Source organism: Drosophila miranda, chromosome XL (assembly GCF_003369915.1).
Source record: "Drosophila miranda strain MSH22 chromosome XL, D.miranda_PacBio2.1, whole genome shotgun sequence".
Lineage (NCBI taxonomy): Eukaryota > Metazoa > Arthropoda > Insecta > Diptera > Drosophilidae > Drosophila > Drosophila miranda.
The window spans coordinates 21,674,830-21,698,491 of record NC_046673.1 but is presented as its reverse complement, the minus strand read 5'-3'; the positions used below and the strand labels follow the sequence as shown (position 1 = coordinate 21,698,491).

The window sequence follows — 23,662 nt, the reverse complement described above, 5'->3', positions numbered from 1 at the left end:
CAATTACAGAAAAAAAAATCATCCATTTACCCATAGATATAATTATTATACATATGCATATATGTATATATATATATATGTATATATACATATATATTGTATATTTATATCGTATTTAGTACATTTATTTATTTAATTTTACTAAGCTTGAGTTACGTATAAAATATGGGTGTGGGCGTTTTTTTTTTTTTTGTTGATTAGGTATATGTATATGTATGGGTTCTGTTCTGGAGATTGCATATATGTAATTGTGTGTTTCTGCTTACGAGTACATACATACATACATATAAAAGACGAATTTATCTATTAATCATACCTATATATTTATATACTATATTTAATTGCAGTTGAAAATGTTCGGGGAAAGCTTTCACCAGAGCGAAGATTGAATGAGAAAGAAGGAGACAGGGCGAGAGGGTGCTTTCTCTCCATCTCTGTTGATCGGCTGTGCTTTTTGGGGTGATGGGATTGTTTTGAGCACTGGCCAAACCACCAGACAGCAGCCTTGATTGGTGCCGGATCCCACTGCTAGACGCTTGACACTTCTTACTTTTCAATCAACAATGGAATCTATTCGGTCAAACTTCTGTTCTTTAAGATAGAGGTTCGAGTAATATGTAATTTGAAGCACTTAACCACCTACTATATGCTTCTGCCATTCACAGATCAGATCAGATCAGTGCACAGATCAAATTTGCATATCGTTTGGATCGTTTAACAATATCAACACTCGTTCAGTATCAATTTTCCATGAAAATGATATTTTCTTGTAATGCATTATATTGATATTTGAATACCCAAGGATAAGCTTAGATCGGGATCGGGGCAATCATGATCTGAAACACTGAGAGAGCACCTCTGGCCAAATCCTATTGTATCCGATTTTGTATTTACTTGTAGTATAACGTTTATCTTAATTCTTATTGGTTTTTGGGTTTTGTGTTTGCCTGGGCCTTTTTGCAGTACCCCTAACATTGACTAGTTATTTTTTGTATTTTTTGTATTTTTGTATTTTTTAGTATCATCTGCTTAGGAGCTATGGAAATGTATCTTCCTTCGACCCAATGCCTATATACAATACATTGATAGTTCTGCTTATGATCTATGATCTCCGCTGTTCCAGCGGTAGATGCCAATTACACGGGGGAAATTCCTTACAAATTTAGACATACAAACATCCAAAAAAACAACAAAAAAAAAGTCCAACACACATTTTACATTCGACATCGACATTCTCTCAACCCAGGGACTATGTCTAAGACTATGTCTAGGGACCTGTGTCTCGCGCTCTCTCTAAAATACTGAATTTTCGTCTAATACTTTCTTTCGTTGGCCTTGCGGCCCTCGGATCGCTAGATCTAGATCCTATCCACCTGCGTCTCTTGCAGCTCAATCTCCGTCTCCTCGGTGAGGGTGTACACGCCCGAGGCGGCCGCCTGTGATGTTGTGGGTGTATTGAGGACATCCAGCAGCGGGCTGTTCAGTGAGGAGTAGCCCAGGGCCGAGTCGCTGCCATGGGCGATGCAGCTGTTGCTGGGCGTGGTCACCTCGCAGGAGGTCACCGTGGGCGTATAGGCGGGGGCAGGGGCCAATCGTGGGGCCCCGTTCGGGTCCATGGTCAGGATAGGTACCAGCTCGTGATTAACATAGTCCTTCAGCACTAGCGATGTGGGTGTGTCTGAAAGAAAAGAAAAGAAAAGGAAAGGATCGACCCAGATCTATTTGGAATCTAAGACTGTGGCCACTCACCTGTTACCAGGGTCTCTTCGGTGGGATTGCGCTGATAGAGATGCGCCCGTCTCTCGTAGTGTCAGGAGGAGGCCGGGACATAGTACTGGCCAGCGTCATCGGGTCCCAGGTCCATCATGGAGCCACCGGAGCCAGCGCCAGCGACGATTACAGGTCCGCCTGGCGGCAAGCCGGTGCTAGAGTTAGCCAAATCGGTTTTCTTGAAGTCGACAACAATGCGAATGCGATGGACAATCTCCTCGTGGATGACATTGAAGCACATGGCCGTGAGGGTCATGCCGGACATGATGTACACCGAACAGAACCAGGTGGTGGCGTTCGACTCCCGCCGCAGTCCCGGCAGCATGTCTCCGAATCCGATGGTAGAGAGGCTCATGAAACAGAAGTAGATGCCATCGACGATGGGCCAATTTTCCAGACGGTACAGCACCGCGGCACCAAACACAATATAGATGATCATCATCGAGAAGCAGAGGAGGATGGGGGCCATGATGCTCAGGCCGTGCATGGAGCCGCGCGACTCGCTGGCACTCAGCGAGTCAATGTCGTTCGGCAGGGATGTGGGGGGACCGCCAGCAACGCCACCGCCGCCGCCTCCGACACCGCCAACACTAATGCCCGACAGTCCGCCCGAGGAGTTGGACACCGAGGCCACCGTCGCCGGCGGGGCACCGCCCCCAGCGGCCTCTGCCTCCGCCTGCTTCTCCGGCGAAGTATGGTAGACATCCCTCACGTAGTAAGGTTCCTGCATTGCCGCCTGCTGCTTGCGCAGCTCCTCCTGCTGCCGCTTCCGCCGCATGCGGCGCTCCTTCTCCGCCATCCGCTTCTCGTCGTAGCAACAGTAGCCGCAGTTCGAGCACAGGCAGCAGCACAGAGCCTTCGAGAACACCTCCCTGGCGATCTTGGCCAGGATGCTGCCGGTGCTGCTCAAATATACCAGGGTCAAGGGAATGCCGAAAAGTGCGTAGACCAAAGTCACGATCCTGCCCAGAGTGGTGCGTGGCGCAATGTTGCCATAGCCTAAAAAAGGGGAAACAAATCAAATTAGATGTGTGTTGGGATACTTCTAGTCAAAGTGGTGTATGTTGTTTCTTGGTACAATAGTTATGGGAATGGCTAATAGCATTTTTTCACCGCCATCTGTTATTAGTGGTGATAGTCTCGCCGATAGGCAGAAAAGCGCACAAATAATCGAGTATTCCGAACAGACTCACCCAGTTTTTGCCACCACTAGGCCCGCCTTGTCTCCGGCAAGAGAAAATTAAATCGTTGCAAGTGAACTAACCCGAAACAGTGTCAGAAGCAGGCCAAGGACTAAGCAGCGCCACTAATAGCAACACTAAAGGACAACCTGCGGTAGGACTAAAGCTGACTACAAAGCCCAGGCTCTTACAAACTGGCGCCAGGTTCCGGGTTTCGCACTGCGCCGTGGACATCTTCTCGCTTAACCTCGAGACCCTCTACTTGGCTGTGAAGATCGTGGACATCTATCTGACCCGCGTAATGACCAACAAGTAGATTCCACAGCTCTTGATCGAGGTCGGGGGTCTACAGCTACGACGAACTGGTCAAGATGGAGCGCGAAACGCGGTGCATCATCGACTACATTCTGATTGCTCCGCTGTCCTACGGCCACTGGCATTTCTACGTCCGATGTGCCAAGGTTCAGGCCCGCCAGCAGCGGGCCACCACAAGTACCCGCAGAAGGGGACCAAGTGGCCCTGCAGGGGAATGCTCAGACCGTAGTTGATGACGCGCAGCTTTTCAAGCTCCATACTGACCAGTTCGTCGCGGTGCAGAATCGTCTCCACCCATGAAACAATGACTGCAGGCAATTAAGAAAGCAGTGGGGGCTCCTCTGCTCCTCAATGTTGATCACTTCGCGGAGCAAATAGAAGTCGATGATTATTACAGCTAAAAAAAGGTCTCGCGATTGAGCGCGAAGGTCTACACCTTTGTCCTTTGTCGTCACTTTCAGTTCTACCGCAGGTTATTATTTAGTTTTGTTATTAGCTTCGCGTGTTTTTGAACGGCACTTTTCACAGACTGTTTCGGGTTTGCTTGCCTACAACGATTTGATTTCTTTTAACAAAATTTTCGTCAGCTGGAGTAGGACTCTGGGCCGACTCTGATAGAACTGGAGAAACATCAGTTTTTTGATGTAAGCCGCAGATATCGATGTTTATTCTCAAACATTGATTTTTTTTTCATCTAGTTGGCGTCCATGAAATGAACGCAAACTACACTTAATGGCAAAAAAGGGTTAACAGATTGCTGCAATAGACCCTGCCAGACAGAGCCGAGCGTTTGGAACAGTCCCCAAAAATTCTAATGGGCAATATCAATTAAGAGATATTAAAGTCCTGAACCTTTTCATGCTACACATCTCTCGCAGTAAAAATATTCATAAAAAAATGCACTAAGGTTAGTTAAGTGAAGCTATTTGTCGTATGAAATATGAGGGCTTGCAATCTATAGTTTAGGTTCTATTTGAGCAAATACAAGCTGTAGTATTGTATAAATTGCATTTGCATCGGCATCTTATTCGAAAGAATTTGCCGCTTGTCGATTAAAGCATTCCTATCGCTTTTTACCACACATTCATTTGCCAGAATGTCAATTTGAATGGCTCCCGTGGGAGATGCGACTTATCGACATTACCCAAATGAACCGCAACCCTCTTCGTGCCATCGCCATTGCCATTGCCTCTCCATCTCAATCTTAATTCCTCTCCTGTGCCCCCACCCACAATACCCCCACTGGGGCTTCTGATAAAAAAAATAAAATAATTAAGCTGGCAAAGGCAATAAAAATTCTTAACAAGCTTAAGGCAGGCAATTCCCTGGGGAGGGGCATGGTTTTAGGTTTGGTTTTCGGAATGGGCACGCGGTGGGCGGTGGGTCTTGAGCAGGTGGAAGCACACACACACACACACAATCCCGTTGCCGTTGTCGTCAGGTGTCTCATGCATAAATTTCGAAAATTTCTCAATTTTATTGTTTCCTCTTTTAGACGGGATATTATGTTTTTGCAAAGAAGTACAAATTTAAAATGTAGCTAATGTAGGAGCGAATAATCGTTGATTTCCTTAAGAGACTGGGATTATTTCTTGTTTCAGAATAGAATGTTTTTTATAATTCCATAATTTTGGATCAAATCAATCAACAAATCTCAGAATCCCTTGTGGGGAATGGCTTCGAGTGATGTCCTTTCGATTATGGGAACTTTAATAAGCGAATGTATTGTGCAGCCATGGAATCTGCAAGGGTATCAAAAGCTTCGACCCCCAATGGAAGCTGGGCCTATATTTTTAGATATTTGTGTTTATTTATCGGTTTCATTGGGAGTGTCTTTGACTTTTTATTGAACAAATGCCGCCTGGCGGGGCGTGACCTCGCCACCGCCTCCACCCCTCAATGAATCGAATCAATCGAAGGCGGTGCGGGAAAATCACATGTGGATAAGACCACACGAGCACACGCCTGGAGGTCCTGTCACTCTCACATCCGGCAATGGAGAGAGAGCGACAGAGACGGAGAGAACCTGCAGAACATTTTTGGGAACTGTAGCTGAAAGAGGAAGCGGATTTGGTGAGAGACCCTGGTTACCATGTAATTGCGTTGACAGCAAATTTAAATGAAATCCCAGCCCCCCAACACACACACAGCCCCCATGACCAACCAGCCCCTCAAGTCCTCTCTAAAGAGCCAAAATGTCAATGTGTCACAAAGCAGACGACAGCTCCAGCATCCATTGCCCCCAAGCCCCTTTCCTTCCTCGTCCTTCCTAGCACAGTGATCCATTGTATGATGGGGGGGGGAATAAATCAAAAGTGGCAAAGATTTTTGGCAACATTTTGCTGATTTATTTGAACCACGGTGCTGGGGAGCCGAAGAGCAGGGTGCGAAGAGGTTCGGTTCCGAGAGGAAGTGTGGCAACAAAAGACCTTCCCCATCCCATCCGATCCCATCCGATCCCATCCCATCAATGCCGATGCCAGCATGGGTGTGGGCTAATAATATTGCCATTGACCCGACTCCGACTCTGGGGGGCTGTGAAATTCAGCTGGCGCACTGTCAATTTGCTTGCCTCTTTGGGAGCAGAGTGTCTGTGGCAGGGTTTGTGTCTGTGTGTGGAACAGCATCTACATATTTTATTGAAAGATATTGAAAGATTTCAATATTGACAGACAGCACAGCACACACACACACACACACACACACACACATATCTATACGTATTTACGTATTTACGTATGTAGGGGTGTGGCCATGCGTTTTCGGGTTGAATGATTTTCATCGCTCGTCCGGTTTTTTGTGTGTTTGCGTCCGAAGAACCCGCTAATAGCCATCGCTTTGCTACCCCGCCAATACAGAATGTAGGCCAGGATGAGGCATTGCCGTTTTGGGGGCCCATTGCTGTAGGCCAAATGCAGTCCAACGAGTGATTTGTGATTCGATTGCCTGGGCCATTAGGAGCTCGCAAGTGAATTATGTGAATACATATTGAATATATCCACATATATCACTACATCCATAGCGAGCCTAAACATTTATCTGTCTACCTTTTTATTATTATTAAGCTAATATCTAAAAAATGTAAGCCCATGAAAGATACGAATTTGAATGGAAACTCATGAAACTTGAATTAAAATTTGTTCAAATACCAATCATTTCATAGTAGTTCCAACGATTTTCAGTATATTTTCAATATAAATGGGCAGTATTTCTTGGAGTTCATCCATAGATCTCTTAAGGATTGTCAATTAATGGTAAATATTTCCCTAAATTTCAGTACATTTTTCTTTTAATTTCCTGTATCATTGGGGGTGTCTAAGGATACACTAATTGATACATTACATAATCTTCTATCTTACGTGCCTAACTATTTATAGTATCTCTACGTTCAAAGTATCTACAGAATGTATTGCGCAGCTTATCGAGCGCACAATCGAGGCGACAATCGGAGCCCAAGTGCTCTGCTATTACCATATTGTAAATCGAATTTCAATGGAAGCCCGGCCCCACATTTGTTCCCATTATGAATATCTGCTTCACACACACAAACAAAGATCAATTGGGGTACCAGCGATAGGAATCTATCGGATGGATGGGTGGGGGGAGGGCGCCATCGATCGATTAGGAAAACGTATATAAATCGCACCGAATGCGAGTGTGCGGACAATAACCATGAAGTTAAGCCGATAGGCAAGTGAATTATTTATCGAATATGCGTGCAGGCGAGTAAATACCATTACCACCCCACCTTAAATAAACGCTTCCCGCCACCCCACTTCCCCCATAAAGCACTAGTCCTAATCTGCTTCTCAGTGGGGTCATGGGTGGGGGTCCTCCACCAAGACGGGGAGATTCCTTACTCCTACTCGCACTCGTATCGATATGCCTCCTCGCACACATAACGCCCCCGAATGGCGAACGGCGAAGGGGCATAAAACCGAATCGCCTTGGAGATGCGCAATTGATGATAGTGGATGTGGAAATGGAAATGGGAGTGCCCTGTGTGTCTGTATATATGTGTGTGTGTGTGTGTGTGTGTGAAAATGGAAAATGAAATTTAAAATTATTTTGCAACTAAATTACTTGTCTTATTGCTGTCCAGGGGATTGGCCACGTTCCGGGGGCCCTATTTATTGCATCAGCAGCGTCAGAGGATGCCTATAAATTCGCATTTATGCCCAAGACAATCATAGCCACTCCACGGCTAGAAAATAGTCTGAGCTTGGAGCCTGTCGTTGAGTATGGGACAGGTTGATACCCTGGTTTCAAGACTGGCTCAGCTTTAGGCTTAGGTTTGGGGGCTTTGAAAGGTTTGTTTACTGCAAACATAATGGAAAACAAATTTCCAGCGTTTTTAAGTTTGCACAAGAATGATTCTTTTAGCCATTGATTGCATTTCAATGAAAATAATTCAAATTTATACTAGAGTCCAGCATAAACATCGATGGTTGATACCTCCTCAGGCTCTCTTCTTTAAAAATTCTCTCCTCTCCTTAAAAACACTGATTCTCCATGTCATTCAGCAACCCATCACATGCTGTCTATGAACGAGTACAGGGTATTTGGTATCGGATACTGCACTGAAGTGGCTTAGTGGTCCTTTGGCCAGAAGCTGGACCAATAATCATAATCATATTGTGTTGGGGTGCCTGGTGGCCAGAGAGAGAACAATGAAGCCCCTCGTGGTTGGAAAAATACACAACCCACAGAAAACAATAATAATAATCATAAGCAAGGACAAGGACAAGGACGATGAAAAGGACGAGGACAAGGGCCAGTGCGAGTCGGCAGGAAGGCAGGAAGGCAGGAAAGCAGGATGTCATGTTAATACAAATGTCCACCCCAACAGTCTGCTGACTAACGCAATTGCAAACAGCCTTCCCATGCCGCGCCCCCGCCCCGCCCATAGGACCACCACGCCCTAGACCCATGGCCTAGACCCTATCCGGCGTCCACCGCCTACCATTCCCTATATTTGCCTACATTAGAGCTTTTTTTTATGCTCTCACGGAAAGGAACAGGAACCGAAAAGAGAGAAACAGGAGAAAGAAACGAAGTCTAGATTTACGGAACCCCAACCATAGGATACCCTACCTCTACCTACCCTATATATTGAAACCTACAATTTAAAATTATTTCCCGCCAAATAGGAATTTGTATGATAAAATCTACTGTAAACAATAATAGGAAATAATAACTCATACAATACAAAATATGCAAAATAATATTATGAGATACCAGGCAGAAACGCCACCGACCGAGGGGCACTGCTGCATGACAAACGACACCTATGCCGTGCTCTTCTTCATAGAGTTATGAAGGGCACTACTATCTTCCCAGTTCAAAGATTTCCCCCAACAGAGCTACTTTATAGGCAGTGAATAAATTTGCATCAACTTCAAAGTATGGAGACTCCCCTTTTTGGAAGCGGAAACTAAACACCAGAAACCCTCTTCCGTTTCGTTCCCAAATACTTGTCCAAATCAAAATGCCACTAAACAAAAGGAGAGTAAGTGGAAAATGCAGTAGAAAAGTACATAAAAGTGGAGGCACAGCAGATGAGGAGGCTGTGGTGTGCCAGTGTGGGTAATGATGTGCCCTGGTAATGGACAAGGGGGGGGAGGGTGGTTGGGTGGTGAAAAGTGAAGGTCCTGGAACCTGGAGGACCCTAGTCCTATATTTGCTTTCTGGCCTTTTTCGGGGGCAGCAACTTTTTTGGCCAAGATCAGCAGAAAATTTTTGCAAATTTTATTTTATATGATTTTCACAAGTGGAAAGTCGTGTCGATGTATTGTATCTATCTTTACATAGAACATACCCTATGTGTGTGTGTGTGTGTGTGTTTATGTGTGCTTATTTGTGTATGAGTGTGTGGGGGTGGGGGTGGGGGTGGGGCTAGCGATTGGGGGTCTAAGCAAATAGCCTCGTTTGTTGTTTTTCTCTATCAATATTTGACTTTCGGCTTGGGGTTTCTTTTTTTTTTTTATCTCGGGCCTACAGAATTACCGCTCATATATACATGTGTGAGTAAAAGAGAGAGGGACAATTGATAGAGGGAGATAGATAGGACAGAGAAAAACGCACACGGCAGCATTCGGCAATGGAAGAAGAATACATATGTATGTATTTTTCCTGGGAAAATGACAAGTGGTTACCATGGCTGGGATGCTAGAAGGGAGCTTAAAAGTTTCCCCCCCAACAAAAGACCCCATATTTAAAATCAGACAAAATCAGGCTACCGTTTTGGGGGCATGTGGAACAATGATACAGGGCGCTGCCAGAGGTGGGTGTTGTTGCCCCTGACAAAATGACAATTGAAAAAAATTGATAAGAATCTTCTGTCGATTGAAGTCTTATCGAATTAGTTTTTGTTTTGTTCTTTCTTTGGGGCCAACGAGAAAGGTAGGCAGTCAGGCAGTTTGGGAGCCCGTAATGAAACGAGCTTTGAGCGAGTATCGATTGCATTTTGGATACGAAACGAGCGAAGCAACAAATTGTGGCAATAACTTTTAGAGCATAAAAAAAGAGCCCGGAGTTCAGAGAAAACGAAACGAAAGAGCTCCAAAAACTATTAGGCCATAGCCTGATAATCGATGGCGGTTGTCTTCACTCGATAAATAATCGTTATGCAGCTATCGATAACGATAAGGCTTGAGGCCGCACCATCAATCCATTAATAAGTGGAGTTTTTTGGGCCCCATCATCATCATCATCAGCCACTCTCCAGCATCCTCTGCAGTATTCCTTGATGCAACAGTGCGGACTGCCTGCATTCCCTTCATCACAGTGGATTGCAGCCCGCAAATGCACTCATGCGATGGTGTCAAAAGGTGTACGCGGGTCATGTCCCCTTGCTATGGCCATAACCCCTATTCCCTATCCCCTGTCCCCGTTCTCTACTCCGTTTTCGGGCCCCGTATATGGCCTTTGGCTCGTTTCGTATCCTGCAACACAAGAGCACCACACTTTGGGGCAGGCACCATTCGCCATTCAAGTAAAACAAATTTCCGTCGGGATGGAACATCAAATTTATGGCCGAGAGCCAGAAGCCAGAGAGCCAGAAACCAGAGAGCTAGAGAGCCACAGCCTCCCATTGTTTCTATCTCTCTCGTTCTCAGGACGGGGCAAACCCCGCTCACCCTCTCTCTGTGTGCAAGCAGAAGGCCATCCATGGTGGCCATGTGGCACTTACCAATTGTGGTCAAAACGGTCAGCGAATACAAAAACGCTTTGGCAAAATTCCACTCATGCGGAGGGCCACCAGTGCCGCCGGGAACCACTCCTCCGCCTGCGGCACGATGATGATAAAAGTGGGTGTGAAGTAGAACGGCTTCCGTGGCTGGATTGTTGCCGCTGCCGGAGGCGCCGCCGGCCCCGACGCCTGCGTTGGCCATATCCTCGTGTGATAATTGCAGCATAACATCCTCGTTCAGTCTCTTGATTAATTGGTCCTGAAACTTGGCTATTTCCAGTGCTGCCAATCTGTACGGGCGAACAGAGACAGAGAGTGAGAAAGTGCCAAAGAAAGAGGGAGAGCTGCTGCTGCGACTTACTTTGTCCAATTCTCCTTGTAGAGTATATTGAGCGATACGGTTATGTCCCAGATATTCTCAATGGTCCGCTGCCTCACATCGTAAGTATCCGGCGAGATTCCCAGTCCGAGTCCGAGTCCAAACTGCGGCATTCCTCCAGCATTCTCCTGCATTTCTGCCTCGTCTGCCACATCCACGCCATAAACAAAGTCATTCGATGATGCTCCCTGTGGGGCCATGCCATAGGAGGAGGTACCACCGCCATGTCCTGGCAGCAATCCCTGGGCGGCAGCCACTGCTGTCGCCACCGTGTCATTGTCCACAGTGTGTTGTCCTGGTCGATGATGTCGTTGTCCTGCCTGCTGCTGCTGTTTCTGCAACTTCTGTTTCTGCTGCTGCTGCTGCTGCTGGTGGTGCATCTGCGGCGACCTTTGCTGGTGTGGCGACTGCTGCTGCTGCTGATAAATGCCATTCCCTATGGCACTGCCAGTCCCAATCCCCGCCAGATTACGCTTGGTGCTTGCCAGTGTGTGCTGCTGATGCAGCAGCGCCGAGTCCTCGTTCTCGATGGTTAGAAATATGAAGGAGCCTGCAACGAAAAGGAAGGAAGCCAAAAACATTAGCATCATCATCATCTTTATCACACATGCAGCATCATGGTCTCTCCCAGCCCCTGCCCCTGCCCCTGCCGCTGCCCCTGCCCCTCTCCATTCTCTTCAGGCTTCAGGCGGCAACAAAAAATATGAGCAACGGCATCTCATTAGTTTCCGTTATGGATACCCTATCCAAGGCCCGAAAGGAGAGCAAGGGACGGGCGTCTGCGTACTCTCTGAGGTGTTCTTCGGTAACTGATTGGTACACACTTCTGCTCCTTAAACAGGGACACTCTCCTCGAGATTTTCATCAGCAAAGAGATGCTTGATATTCGCCAAAATGAATATTAGAAAGTATAGATTCAAGATTATGCGGCCCGGCCTTGTTGCCTGTTCCGTTGATGATGTTTATTCTTCTAAAGAGGTTATTTCATGCAATGCACAGGAGGAATAATCTTTATCAATCGGAGCCCCCAAAGATGCCGAAAAGAAGCTGGAATGGCATAGAAGTAGTCGAGTAAACGAGTGGCTTAGTGGTTGACGAGTAGACAAGAGTCACAGGATATTTATAAGAGTTCGAAGAAAGAAAAGGTACAGCTGAAGTAAACGTTCTCGGACCTAATCGTACGCCTCACGCACTCATTCATTGTCTGTCTGTGTGTGTGTGTGTGTGTGTGTGTGTGGGTGTGTGGCACGCCTCTTCAGGGCAGGGCATGGTGGGTGGGTGGGTCAGGGGTCTAGGTCTATCATGGGTGACATGGGTTCGCCTAGTATGCTCGATTCCTGTCCTTTGGGGGTCCTTTCGTGTTGATTCCTGTCACTCATTTAATGTTAATGCATCGCCAACTAATACACACATTCATACATCATTCACACAGAGATTCACACTGATTCACACACACAGACACACAGATGTGGCACACATTTTGTCAAGTTTTTTTTTTGTTTAGAAAAGTTTTTCCTGCTCAAACATTTGAGGAAAGTTTGCGCCTGAAAATGATGTCGGATGTAGGGGCGATGTATGCGGAATGATGACTCCTGACGATATGTCCCCGGCGGGAGCTCTAACACATGTCAAAGTTAAAAATAATACAAACGGGAAGGATGCGGAGAGTGGAGCATCGAGTGGGAAGTGGGAATGGGGAATGGACACAGGGGTCGGCGGAGAAGAGTTCCCCCAACTGCTACCCTGCTATAAAAAAGCATCGCTTTTTTCTATCAATTATTCTAGGGTAGAAATACAAACCACAAGCCTCGCATCCGCTGCTAGTCAGGAAGCTCTTTCTTTCCCACGATAATCTCAACTATTACTCATCGAAAATCAAGGATCTCTTCTCTGTCCGTCTGATTTCTTTTCATTCTGTTCCATTTTCCATACATCTTAAGCGTCTTCTATTCGTATTTTTATATGGCTGCGGCCTCCTTCCAGCTCAGAGGGTAGCGTCTAGTCGAAAGCTATAAATATGCCCCCCTCAAGTGACTTGGCGACTTGTCTTTCTTGATGCTCTCCCACTGGGAAACTTTCGCTGAAGCATTAAAAGGCTGGCAAATGGGTTGAAGGCTGATGTTGAAGGTTCGACCAAGAGCCAAGTATCCGTCCGAGAAGTAGAGGGAAAAATGTCACCGTAGAGGACAAGGAGCATCAGAGGGGGGGAGGGGGAAAGAGAGAGCAGCTGTCATGTGACGTCACCGGCGGACGCATCTCTCACGCACGGCCTAGCCAAAAGTTGAATAATTGTTTGTGTCATTTTTGATGATTTCCTCTGAACAAGGGATAACTTTTTCCGCCCAGCTGTCGCACACACACACACAAGTGAAAATTTTCCGATTTGTTTAAAGTATTTCCCCAACATACACACACACACACACACACCCGGACACGGCATATGTCGCCTTTTTCCCTATGCCGCTATTTCAAGCTCTTGTCAAAACAGCCGTCACCGTCGGAGAGCATTAGAGCAGGACAACAGAGAGGAAAGGACGAAACGAAGAGGCAGAAGGAACCAAAAGAGGAAAGAGGATACGAAGGAGACGAAGAAGCAGCCGAAGACGCTGGAAAAGACTGAGATGAAGTAGTATCCGGAAACGAAGTAGGAGAGCTCGAGGGGGCAGGGGGAGGTAAAGTCAAAGCCGCCAAGACAGAGATGGAGCTGCGCGTCAAGCGTTTGTCGGCTGATGTCGCCTTTTGGTTTTCTAATAAACATGACAGCGCTCAAAAGTATGCTATGCTCCGAGAGAAACATTCACACACTCGAACAGACACGCACACTCGCCACACTCGTGGTAGACATAAGTTTTTGGCTCTGCGGCGGCCATTTTGACATTTGTTTGCCGGCATCCACACACAACACTCCACACATCCGCATCCGCATTGGCTGGGGGTAACAAAATGATTAATTAAATTTATCACGTTGTCGTGCGGCGGCGTCCACCCACTCATCCTGCTGTTTTTGGTTAATTTAAACGTCGAACTCTGTGACAAGATACATTAAGCATCCACCATCGCAGTGGCTGTATCTGCAACTGTATCTGCAGCCATAGCTGTATCTGTATCTGGCACACACTCGGCCGTGCAAAACGACAGAAGAAGTCGCGTTAATTAGGAAAACAACGAAATGGCAGGAGCAGTCAACAGACAACCACCCAATACGAATGATATATGCTTCTTGTAGTACTTATAATTGTACGCGTATATCCTTATTATAGTATATCCTCCATACATGCGAATACGAATATAGGACCAGAAAATATCCCGATCAGCTTTTGCTTCGGATTCAGAGTTGAGACTGTCTGTGAAGTGCACAAAGTATTTTCATTGTATATTCGATGCTTTTCGCTTAAACAAAGAGTACTTCAAGGATAAAGATATATTTATGGGCTTTCTGTTAAATTCTTCTGTAAGATTCTACCTTTTTCTGGACTGCTATGGCGCAATAGTATAGAATATATCGTAGGCGTTCATCAGCACTCAGAACACGAATGATGACACCTGATACAAGTAAAAATATCTTCTACAGCCATTCCATGGCTAAGCCATTAGATCCCTCTGGATTAAGCTTTGATGGATCCGAAAGTAGACGGAAACACTTACCCAACAATGTGTAGGCCAGAAGGAGCATGCAAATGCCCAGATTGGTGAGCAGCGCCGACCAGACTGTCTGCGATTTGGGCTTGCGCTTCTTCGACTTGGTGGTATAGCCCGGCGGAGGCGGTGTTGTCTTCTCGACTGGTCTGGTGTTGCGGCCACCCGATCCAAAGCAGCCGCACCAGCCGTGGCGCCTCCGATGACGCTGCTGTTGCTGCTGTTGCGCCTGCGCCTGGGCTTGGGCTTGGGCCTGGGCCTGCGCCTGGATCGAGGCTGCTGCTGAGGCTGGGGGCAGCGACATCGATGGTGGATGGTTGGGCGGTGGTCCGGCGGAGGCCATCAACTGGAGGGGCAGCAGCTTGGCGGTACTCTTGAGCGTCCCACAGTTGCCGCTGCTCATCGTTGTGGTGGGGGTGGGGGTGCTGGTGGGTGGGATTGGGAGTGGGAGTGGCATTAGCTCTCCGATATAGTTGACGCTGGGGGGTGGAAGGGGGTTTGGGTATTTAAGGATTCCCGCGGGCGGCTGCTGCTGCTGCTGATGCTGCTGGTGCTGCTGCTGCTGTTGATGCTGTTGATGCTGCTGCTGCTGCTGCTGCTGCTGCTGCTGCACTAGTGCTTGGCCCTGGCTCTGTGTCTGAATCTGTGTCTGAATCTGGTTGGCCACCTCGATGTCTTCCAACGACGGCATCGGCAGCAAGGGGGTCGTTTTGAAGGTTGTGGTCGAAGGACTCGTTGTAGGCAGAAGCAATGGCAGCGTCCCGCTCGTGGCGGTCGGTATACTGCCCAACCCTGGCAAGATTCCAATAGAAACGTAGCTGGTGCCGGACGAAGTCGGGATGCCGCCGTACGAGTGCGTGGACGGAACAGTTGCAAAACTGTCCGCAGTCTGTCCGGCTATAGTACTTTTTTGCGAAGGTAACGGCGGCCCAGACTGCATTTTTACTGGTTGGTCCGGAACCATCTTGCATTTGGTGGCCGCGATTTTAAAACCCTTTTGCCTCTTTGGCGATATCCTGTGGTTTATCTGTCGAATAGACAAAGATCTAGTTTTAGCAGTTGTTTCTAGTATATGTATTTCTATTAATTTAATTAACAATTAGAATTAGAATCAACGATTAATATGTGCATGAGAGGAACAAAAATATTTTCACTTCTTTATTCTTTATTTAATCTTCCATTTGGTCTCCAGCCACTGAATGCACTGAGCTTTGTTTTAAATGTATCATGCGTCATGCAGCAGTGCCCCTCGGCTCTGTAACACGATGCCTTTCCTGTCCCTGGCAATGCCTCTCAGCGAACGAAAACCCCCGATTCTGGGGCCTTCCACCGATAAAGCCAATCAGAAACCCGGCCGGATTTAAGCCCAATGAGAATGTTGTGATATGTAAAACAGAGGCCTCATAATCCACTACTGTTTTGGGGTCATATCTGTGGAATATACGAAATAGTTCGTGTAATTGGTGCATGTGTAAATTTCATATTAATTTCTAATTACAAGATGTGAATGTGCCTTTCAGATGCTACAGATGAATGCCATTTGAATTTGAATTTAAATCAGAGGCTCTGGCCTTTGAAGTGCTCAGTTTACAAGAGCTCTCTGAGCTCTCCATTAGTTTGGCTCATCAAAAGCATTAATTAACAGGCACTAAAACATCGGAGTCAACCATCCGAATGGGGCATATGGATGGGGGCAGCTACGGCTGCGAACAGGGGCTAAATGGGGATCAATGGATGGATTCCTGTACAGTGTTTGTACTGAGCAGGCTGCTGAAATCAGAATCCTGTCGACGTTCGCATTAATTTGCACAATTGAATGCTTTTCATTAAGTTGCAATTACTCGAAATTAATGCCACAAAACTGTAGGCATGGGGCACGGGAAGTGGCAGTGGCAGTGGCAGTGGCATGGCCTTTCCTAAGCTGCTTAGGCAGAGTGTATCTGCGTTCCTTGTCATTGATTGAAGCTCGCTTTTGATTGATTGAAGTGCAGGCGAGCGTGGAATTTGTTTAGTTTTCATTTGAAATTGTGTCCAGGAGGCTTCTCCAAGGCGGCAGGAGACAGGAGGCACGAGGCACGCAACTCAAACTGATTATTAGCCCGCTGGGCATGAAAGAATGGCGAGGCACTCAGACAGGAGAGGCAAAAAGAGCGGGCAGGAGGAGGACGAGGAGGCAGAATGTAAGTGAAGCAAGAAATTGCCAGGAGGCTGGCAAATAGACGAAGGTGTGGCAATTAAGGACGCTCTATGCGAGTGCTGCATATTTTAAGGCGCTTGACTTGTTTTTCCTCTTTGTCTTTCCTTCCCTCCCTTCCATCTTCCGCCCACTTTCACCGGTTCGTTTGCTCTCTTGCGTTTCACTGCCGCTGCTTCCCTTTGCTTTCTCTTCTGTTTGCTTCTGTTGTTTGTTGTGCGTCGACAACGAAGGCGGCTAAAAGGCCGCCAGAAGTGCCTTAGAAGCGAAAAATAAAACAAAAGCGAAACGCAAGCGAGAAATTCAGCTCAAGTGCAGCCATACACACATTTCGTATGCAGCAGAAGGGCGTGTCAGGCAAAGGGGGTTGTGGCATGGACTGGCATGGAATGCCAGGTGCGAAAGTATCTCAGTTTCAAGCCAAGGCCTCACCTTCAAATTCCGTGCCCTCTTCCATGCCCAGCAGCAGGAAGAAAAGACAAAAGGAATGGAATTCCAGCAGGCAATTGGCCAATTTGAAACGATGGAATCGGAACAAAAGACAGAAGGTGGCACAGAGCGGAAGAGGCATTATTTAAGCAACAATTTGAAATGATGAAGTGATGCCAACGAAATAACTATCGGAATGCCTAAGTATCAATCTATCGTCGTATCTACCGATCAATGTCCATCGATCGGGCATCCGCGTCCATTAATACTCGCGTATCCTGGACGGCTCGACACTGCTTGCTCATTCCTGTCCATTTATCGAATTGAATTTCAATTTTTGCCAGTAAACTCCTTTTTTTTTTTTTGTGAGTGTAATTCCATTTGCACATGATTTTCGATGTAACAGCAACAGCAGGGAGCAGCAGGGCCCAGGAGCTTGTTGCCACAAAATCCATGCGGAAAAACCCACTCTACGCGCCTCGCCTCGCCACGCCACACCATGCCACTCGCCACTCCACTCAATGGCGGGCATTGCGATCAAAGAGCGAGAGAGAAAGAGAGAAAGAGAGAGAGAGGTATGAAAACATCGCGGGGATTAAGAATCATTTCCTGGTGCATGCCCCAAGAGGATAAAAGCTGAACATTAAATGCTCGCTCAAATGAGATGAAAACAGATGAAAGCAGTACCAGGACCTGCAGCGGCATCAGCAGCAACCGCAGCCATAGCCGCAGCAGCAACAGGGAATCACAGGGGGCACGTGGCATCGATGAGAGGCAGAGAAAGACTTTCGGGTGGGGCGGTCCAATATTTCAAACACGCGTCGAACGCATTTCCCGGCCCCGGAAAACGGTTACAGCGGAAATGCAACTTTGCCCCGTTGTTCGAGCGTAACTGTAGTTTATGTTTGCCCCAGAATCCCCATGCCTCACACTCTTTCTCACTCCCACTCCCACTCCCACTCTCGCTCGGAGTCCACTCTCACGCCCATCACACGCACATGGACTGCTGCCTCTTCCTGTCCCTGCGGCCATCACACACATGCCATTCTTTGTGGCAAGAACTATCAACAGAAAGGGACAGAGAGAGGTGCAACACGAGGTAGAGAAAGACAGAGAGAGAGAGAGAGAGAGTGGCAGAGTGGGACAGTGGAGACCCGCATAAATTGCTTTTTTGGGATTCCCATTTTTTTTTTGTTTTTTTCGGGATTCCCATTTCTACATGGTTGTTTTTTCTCCGCTTTTCCACAGCTTTGTTTTGGGGGATACAGGCGTCACAGATACAGATACAGCTTCAGCTACAGCTACAGCTACAGATACAGTTACAGCCGGGGCTCCAGTGCCCGCCTAATGTCTGCTGCCTGTTCGTTGTCACCTCTGCTGCCAGGAGTCCTCCTGCCCCACTGCGGCCCCTTGGCCTCAGCATTCTTTTATTCCCGCTGTTGCTCTGTCGACGGAGGGTATCCCGATTTCGACATGAACTCTGCAGCTTCTGTTTTTCTTAAAAGATGGTAGTTCTGGTAAATGTGTTTCGGTTTGCCAAAAGACTTCAAATCATCGAAAAAAAACCCCGAAACCCATTTTTGATGTTCTTATAAATTTGCTTAAGCCTGTAAGTGTATCCAAAGCTTCGCCCCGCTGTAGCCCTTATATGTCCTTTCTGTCTTATTTTTTGTGTTTGCGCTGCCCGATGCCTTTCTTTCCTGGCTGGCATTCATTTTCTTGTGCTTTGTGTCTCACGCAGTAAATTAAGATGGATGGATGGACGAAGGAATGAATGGAGTGACGGCAGTGCCAAAGGACTACCTCCTTTCGGCTCAGCCAATAAGCTGGGCGTGGCAGCATCTTGGATTCAACAGAAAGAGAGACGGAGAGAGTCCTTAATTGGTTTGTCGTCGTAAGTGCGTTTCTGTCTCTGGAAATCGGACCTCTGGCAGAGAACCTGGAGAATGTTGCTTATTTTTGGCGCTTGATGGGCGGACCTAAAGGTGACCTAAAAGCCCATACATTTCATTCGGGATTAAGCTGATTTATCTCTGAAAAAAATGGCTCACTTTTCAAATGGCTTTTGTAGACTGAAAACTGCGCTAATTGGTGGAAAGCGAAAAGGAAATAATCAACAGATTCCATTCGAAAACTAAGGCCAATTCATCGACTGACAAACATTCAGGTACTTCAGTAACCATTTTGGCCAATTTAAAATATTCGAAACACTTTTTAAAACGATTTTTAGGGCCTGTTGAATGATTTAATGATTTTGGGCATCATTAACCTTAACGATGCACTTGATGAAACGATATACATAATCATTTTGTGTCTCTTATGAAATCTCTTCTGATGAATGCTCTTTGGCTTCTTTCTCTTTTCTCATTATAGTATTGTCTCTCTTTCAGTCTCTCTCTCTCTATTTGTCCTTATTCTCTCACTCTTTCTCTGACCTCTGTGAAGATATTTCAATTAAATGGGGCTTAAACGTAATTTTTATTGGCCTTTTCTCCACTTGTGTTTCCTCGCCTTTGCTTCCTGCTTTTCTTTTGTCTCAATTTTTAGTGCCCTTTCAGAGGGTCCCATGATTTTCACAGGTTTTTTGTAAAATTTTAGTCTGCGATTTGGAAGATTTCATTAATCGATTATTAAATCGAAGCCTTACCATAAATACCGATCCATAGACCTTTATTTCTGCCAGCAGGCCATATAATGGTCGTAAATATCGAATGACTATATTCCATATAATCTATGTGTCTTCTATGCAAAAGTTTTTTCCTTTGTCCGTCTATTTTTGAGCTGATTTTCGCCTATTTTTTTACTTCTATATTCCATAATCCCCCCCTTATTTTATCCTCTATTTGCCCTTCTTTTTACTCTATTTTTTACCTCTTTTTTAACGCTCTTTTTAATGCATTAATTGTGCTGTTGTTGTTTCTATGGGGATGGCAGCAGTGGGCGTGGCAGTGACTATCATTTGTTATGTGCGCGTCGCCTTTAGCGATGCGACGACTTTTTATGAGCGGCTCATTCGAGTGGGTGGCAGGGTGGCAGAAGCCAGTGGAAGGTGCAAGGATTCACTGTTCTTTGCGGGGCTTCTGCTTGGGGCATTAAATTCGTATAGATGCTGCGCATCGTTAACTTGCGCTTCACAAAAAAAACAAAAAAAAAACAGCAACAAAAGGCACAAAAACCAAAGGACTATTGAGCGAACATTCGATATCCTAGAAAGGGAAATATACATAAGGCTTTTTTAGGAGCCCATAGAATCCTCCTGTATAATATAAGATAACCAGAAAATAACTTAACCTTTGTGGATGATAGGAACTCCATGAGGAACCATTACACCAGTCTGAGTGTTTTCTGTCGAGGCACCCGTGCCGTGACATCACGATACCCGGTATTTGTGTGTACAAAAGGAATAATTGGGAAGCCTCTAGGAAGCCCTGGGAAGGAGCTTTTCCAAGCCTAAAAGTTCATTGAAATATTCTAGGGTACACCTCTATAGGAAGTACATCTCTTGGAGCGGTACTGGCATACTATCATCTAAAATTATTTAAGTTCTGTTCGGTTCTTAGTTCTGTTCTGTAATCGACTTGGCAATGCCCTGAAAGCCTTTTCTTCCGAAGTTCCTCGTGCCATCCGGATCGGAACAGTACGGTTCCCACAATTGGGATAGCAAAGAACAGGTTCGACTACTCCATGAGTGATATCACAGGTATGGTAGAACTTCGTGGATATCATATCTAAATGTGACTGGGTCGAATCTACCCTAAACTGTGGTTTGGGCTTTGGCTTTGCCTTTGGGTTTGTATTCGTATGTGGCTTGTGTGTGTGCCTGTGTGTGGGTGGCAGCTAAAAATGGTAATGGGAATGGGGGGCTCCATCGTCGTCGTCACCGTCAAAAGCATCAGACGCTTCCGGGCGACGAAAATATTTGCTTAATGAAATTGTATGCGCGCGAGAATTTTTGTGTGAATAAAATTAATTTCAAACATGAAACACGGAGGCCGACAGGAAACGGGTTGGGGGCCACGATTTGTGGGGCTGTGGATGGGGCTGGGTGATCGGGGTGTCAACGAGTTTATTCCTCGAGATTAAGATGCCTTCTGGCTTATGGAATAAAATGTGGGGATTGTGCGCTTGTCTCTGGCTCTGTTTATGGGGAATCATCTTCGCTTTTACGAGTATATGCTTTATATTTGGGCCATTTCCAAGTGTTTGCGTTTGGGTTTGTTTTTGTTGGCAATGAGATCTGTTATTAGCCCCCTCCCCTCCCCTCCCCATCCATTGTTTTTTGTGAATTACGAAACGAGACGATTATGGGAAATCTTTATGGTTATGGAAATCATTATATCATTATTCTTGTGCCTTCCAATGATTTCTAATGATTTCCGCTTTGAGTGCATAACCTTCCGAATGGCCTGGGCGTGGTTTAATCATTCGTTTTCGGGTATTTGCATTGACTTTGAATAACAAAACTGTTTACCCGCGCGAATTGCAAATGGAATTTAAGCAAATTAATTGCATTGAAGAGGTGCTGGCATCCGGTTTTGTATGGCAAATGGCCCCCAGGTGTTGGCCACAAAACACATTGCTAAATAAGCAATTGTTTTTGGTGTTGCAGTTGCAGCTGTCGCTGTCGCTATTGCGGTTGCTGCTGGGTGGCATTGGGGGGGCGTGTGTTTATTGTTGGCTGCGATTTGGCTTTTGTTGTGGACGGACCAATGTGTTTGCTTTTCACAGAAAATCACAAAGAAAGAGCACTGGGAGAGAGAAAGAGATTGAAGAAGAGAGAGGGAGAGAGAGAGGGGGGCGTAGACAGCATAATGAACTTATTTCCAACCAAATATTAACTTTAACCACATACAAAATGAGCAGCATATTAATCAAACAACAAATTCCTTCCCTTTTCATAGGAGACATTGCGTATACGCAATATTTGACTGGGAGTTCGGTAAATTCCGTCCCTCTTGAGCCTTAGATTTCATCCAAAGGAACAGCTTTTGTGTGGAAAAAGTTGAAATAAAGTTCACGCAGAGCAAACAAAATAATTGCCTCCTTGGATAATAATTCAATTAAGTGCCGCAAAGAGGCCTGTGATTAAATTCAGGAGAGATTCGAAAACCTGAAAATCGTCTCTCTAATTGCTCTGGTACTTTCCCTGATGAACCTGGCAATTGTCGAGCAGAGCACCACAATGCGCATTCCATAAGGAAACTCTTGCTTAAATGTGAATAATGTGTGTTCATTCCTTCAATCTAAATCTCAATCTCAGCCCTTACCTTAACCCCTTCTGAGTTTCTATAAAGAAATCTCCTATCCAGCACCAGCTACTCCAGTCCTTGAGGGGCATGGCTGCACGGGGGCATGGGGGCACGGGTGCATGGCTGAATGCAGCTGTGTAAATGCCGGAAGTAAGAATTACTTTTTAAATTAGTTACAGAGGTAGAAGCTGCAGCCGAGGTGGTGCTCTCCTGGTGCTACGGGAGGGCTATAGCTTAAGGCCGTTTCATTTAGCCAGAATGTGCAACGCACCGCTCCCTCAACTCCCCACTCTCTCTCGCACTCTCAAGTGTTGCAAAGCGGCAAACTTTTGCCACTAACTGAGTCTGTCTGCAGTTCCACTTCTGTTTGTACCCCTCCTTGGCCTCCTCTGCCTCCTCCCTTTTATTTTTACTTACAGAATTTACTCTTTTTGTACCCTCTCTCTCTCTCTCTCTCTCTGTCTGCCCCTGTCGTTTTTCTATTGTTGCTCAAAGCTCACGTGTGTTGCACTTACACGAAAGCCAAATTGAAAGTGAGCATGCCACTGAAGTTTGTGGCAGCCAGGAGCCAAGAGGTTACAGTGGCAGAAGGGGGACATACGAGCAAACAGAAAGGGCAGACAAATGTGTTTTTAATTGTATTTTAGTTTTTTCCGTAGTTTAAAGCAAACGCTTCCTGAAGGTAAAGAGAAAGAAGGATGATCAAAAGGAAAAAAGATAATTGACAAAATGGAAGGATGATCTAACAAGAAAGATGATCTGAACCAAAAGCAAAGTAGCATTTAAGAAAAACTTAGCAACAAAGAAATATATTTCTCTTTCCTCTGTTGTTCCTCTCTGTTGAACTGCTTGCCAAAGGCGGGAATCGCATCGGCTCGAAGCAGTTACAAATTCCCTTTCTACACTGCTTGTGAGTCCTGCGATCCACAATAACTGAGTTTCTTAAGCGACCAACTGCTTTACCTTCTTTACCAAATGGCTTCCACAGAAGTCAACCGTTAAGCTGCTTGAACTGTTCGAATATATTCCGCAAGCTACTTGCATAGCCCCTCACAGTTCTTAAGCCACTCCACAGCTGAAAACGGAAAGAAACTCTCGTTCGAACTGCATTCCATGCTGGTCCCTTTACTTTTTGGCTCTCTCGCTTAAGCCTGGCTTATTCCAGTCAGTTTATAGAAATCTCTGCTGAGCTCTCCATCGATTTCAATTGTTAATCATCGCCTGGAGTGGAGTTACAATAATACTGCCATAAGCATTTGTGTAACTATGATTAGCTTTGTCTCTCCTCCTCGCTTTTGCTCGCCCTCTGGCCACACA

General features: G+C 46.1%; 2 protein-coding genes across 4 annotated transcripts in view; both read right to left on the bottom strand.

Annotated features, from left to right (window-relative positions):
- Positions 1-132: 132 nt before the first annotated feature.
- On the bottom strand, positions 133-1,675 carry LOC108157453. The gene has a single exon (XM_033392186.1). It carries the CDS (start codon positions 1,614-1,616, stop codon positions 1,359-1,361), a length of 258 nt encoding a protein of 85 aa, XP_033248077.1. The 5' UTR covers positions 1,617-1,675; the 3' UTR covers positions 133-1,358.
- Positions 1,587-23,662, bottom strand: part of LOC108164788 — an 80,936-nt gene continuing 58,860 nt past the window's right edge. For all 3 annotated transcript variants that reach the window (XM_033392147.1, XM_033392161.1, XM_033392158.1), the window contains 5 exons: positions 14,483-15,500; positions 10,820-11,387; positions 10,459-10,748; positions 1,750-2,769; positions 1,587-1,678 (listed from right to left, as the gene is read on the bottom strand). In XM_033392147.1, coding sequence (XP_033248038.1) covers positions 1,811-2,769; positions 10,459-10,748; positions 10,820-11,387; positions 14,483-15,437 — 2,772 coding nt within the window. In that variant the 5' untranslated portion in view covers positions 15,438-15,500 and the 3' untranslated portion in view covers positions 1,587-1,678; positions 1,750-1,810. The remainder of the gene's footprint in view (positions 1,679-1,749; positions 2,770-10,458; positions 10,749-10,819; positions 11,388-14,482; positions 15,501-23,662) is intronic.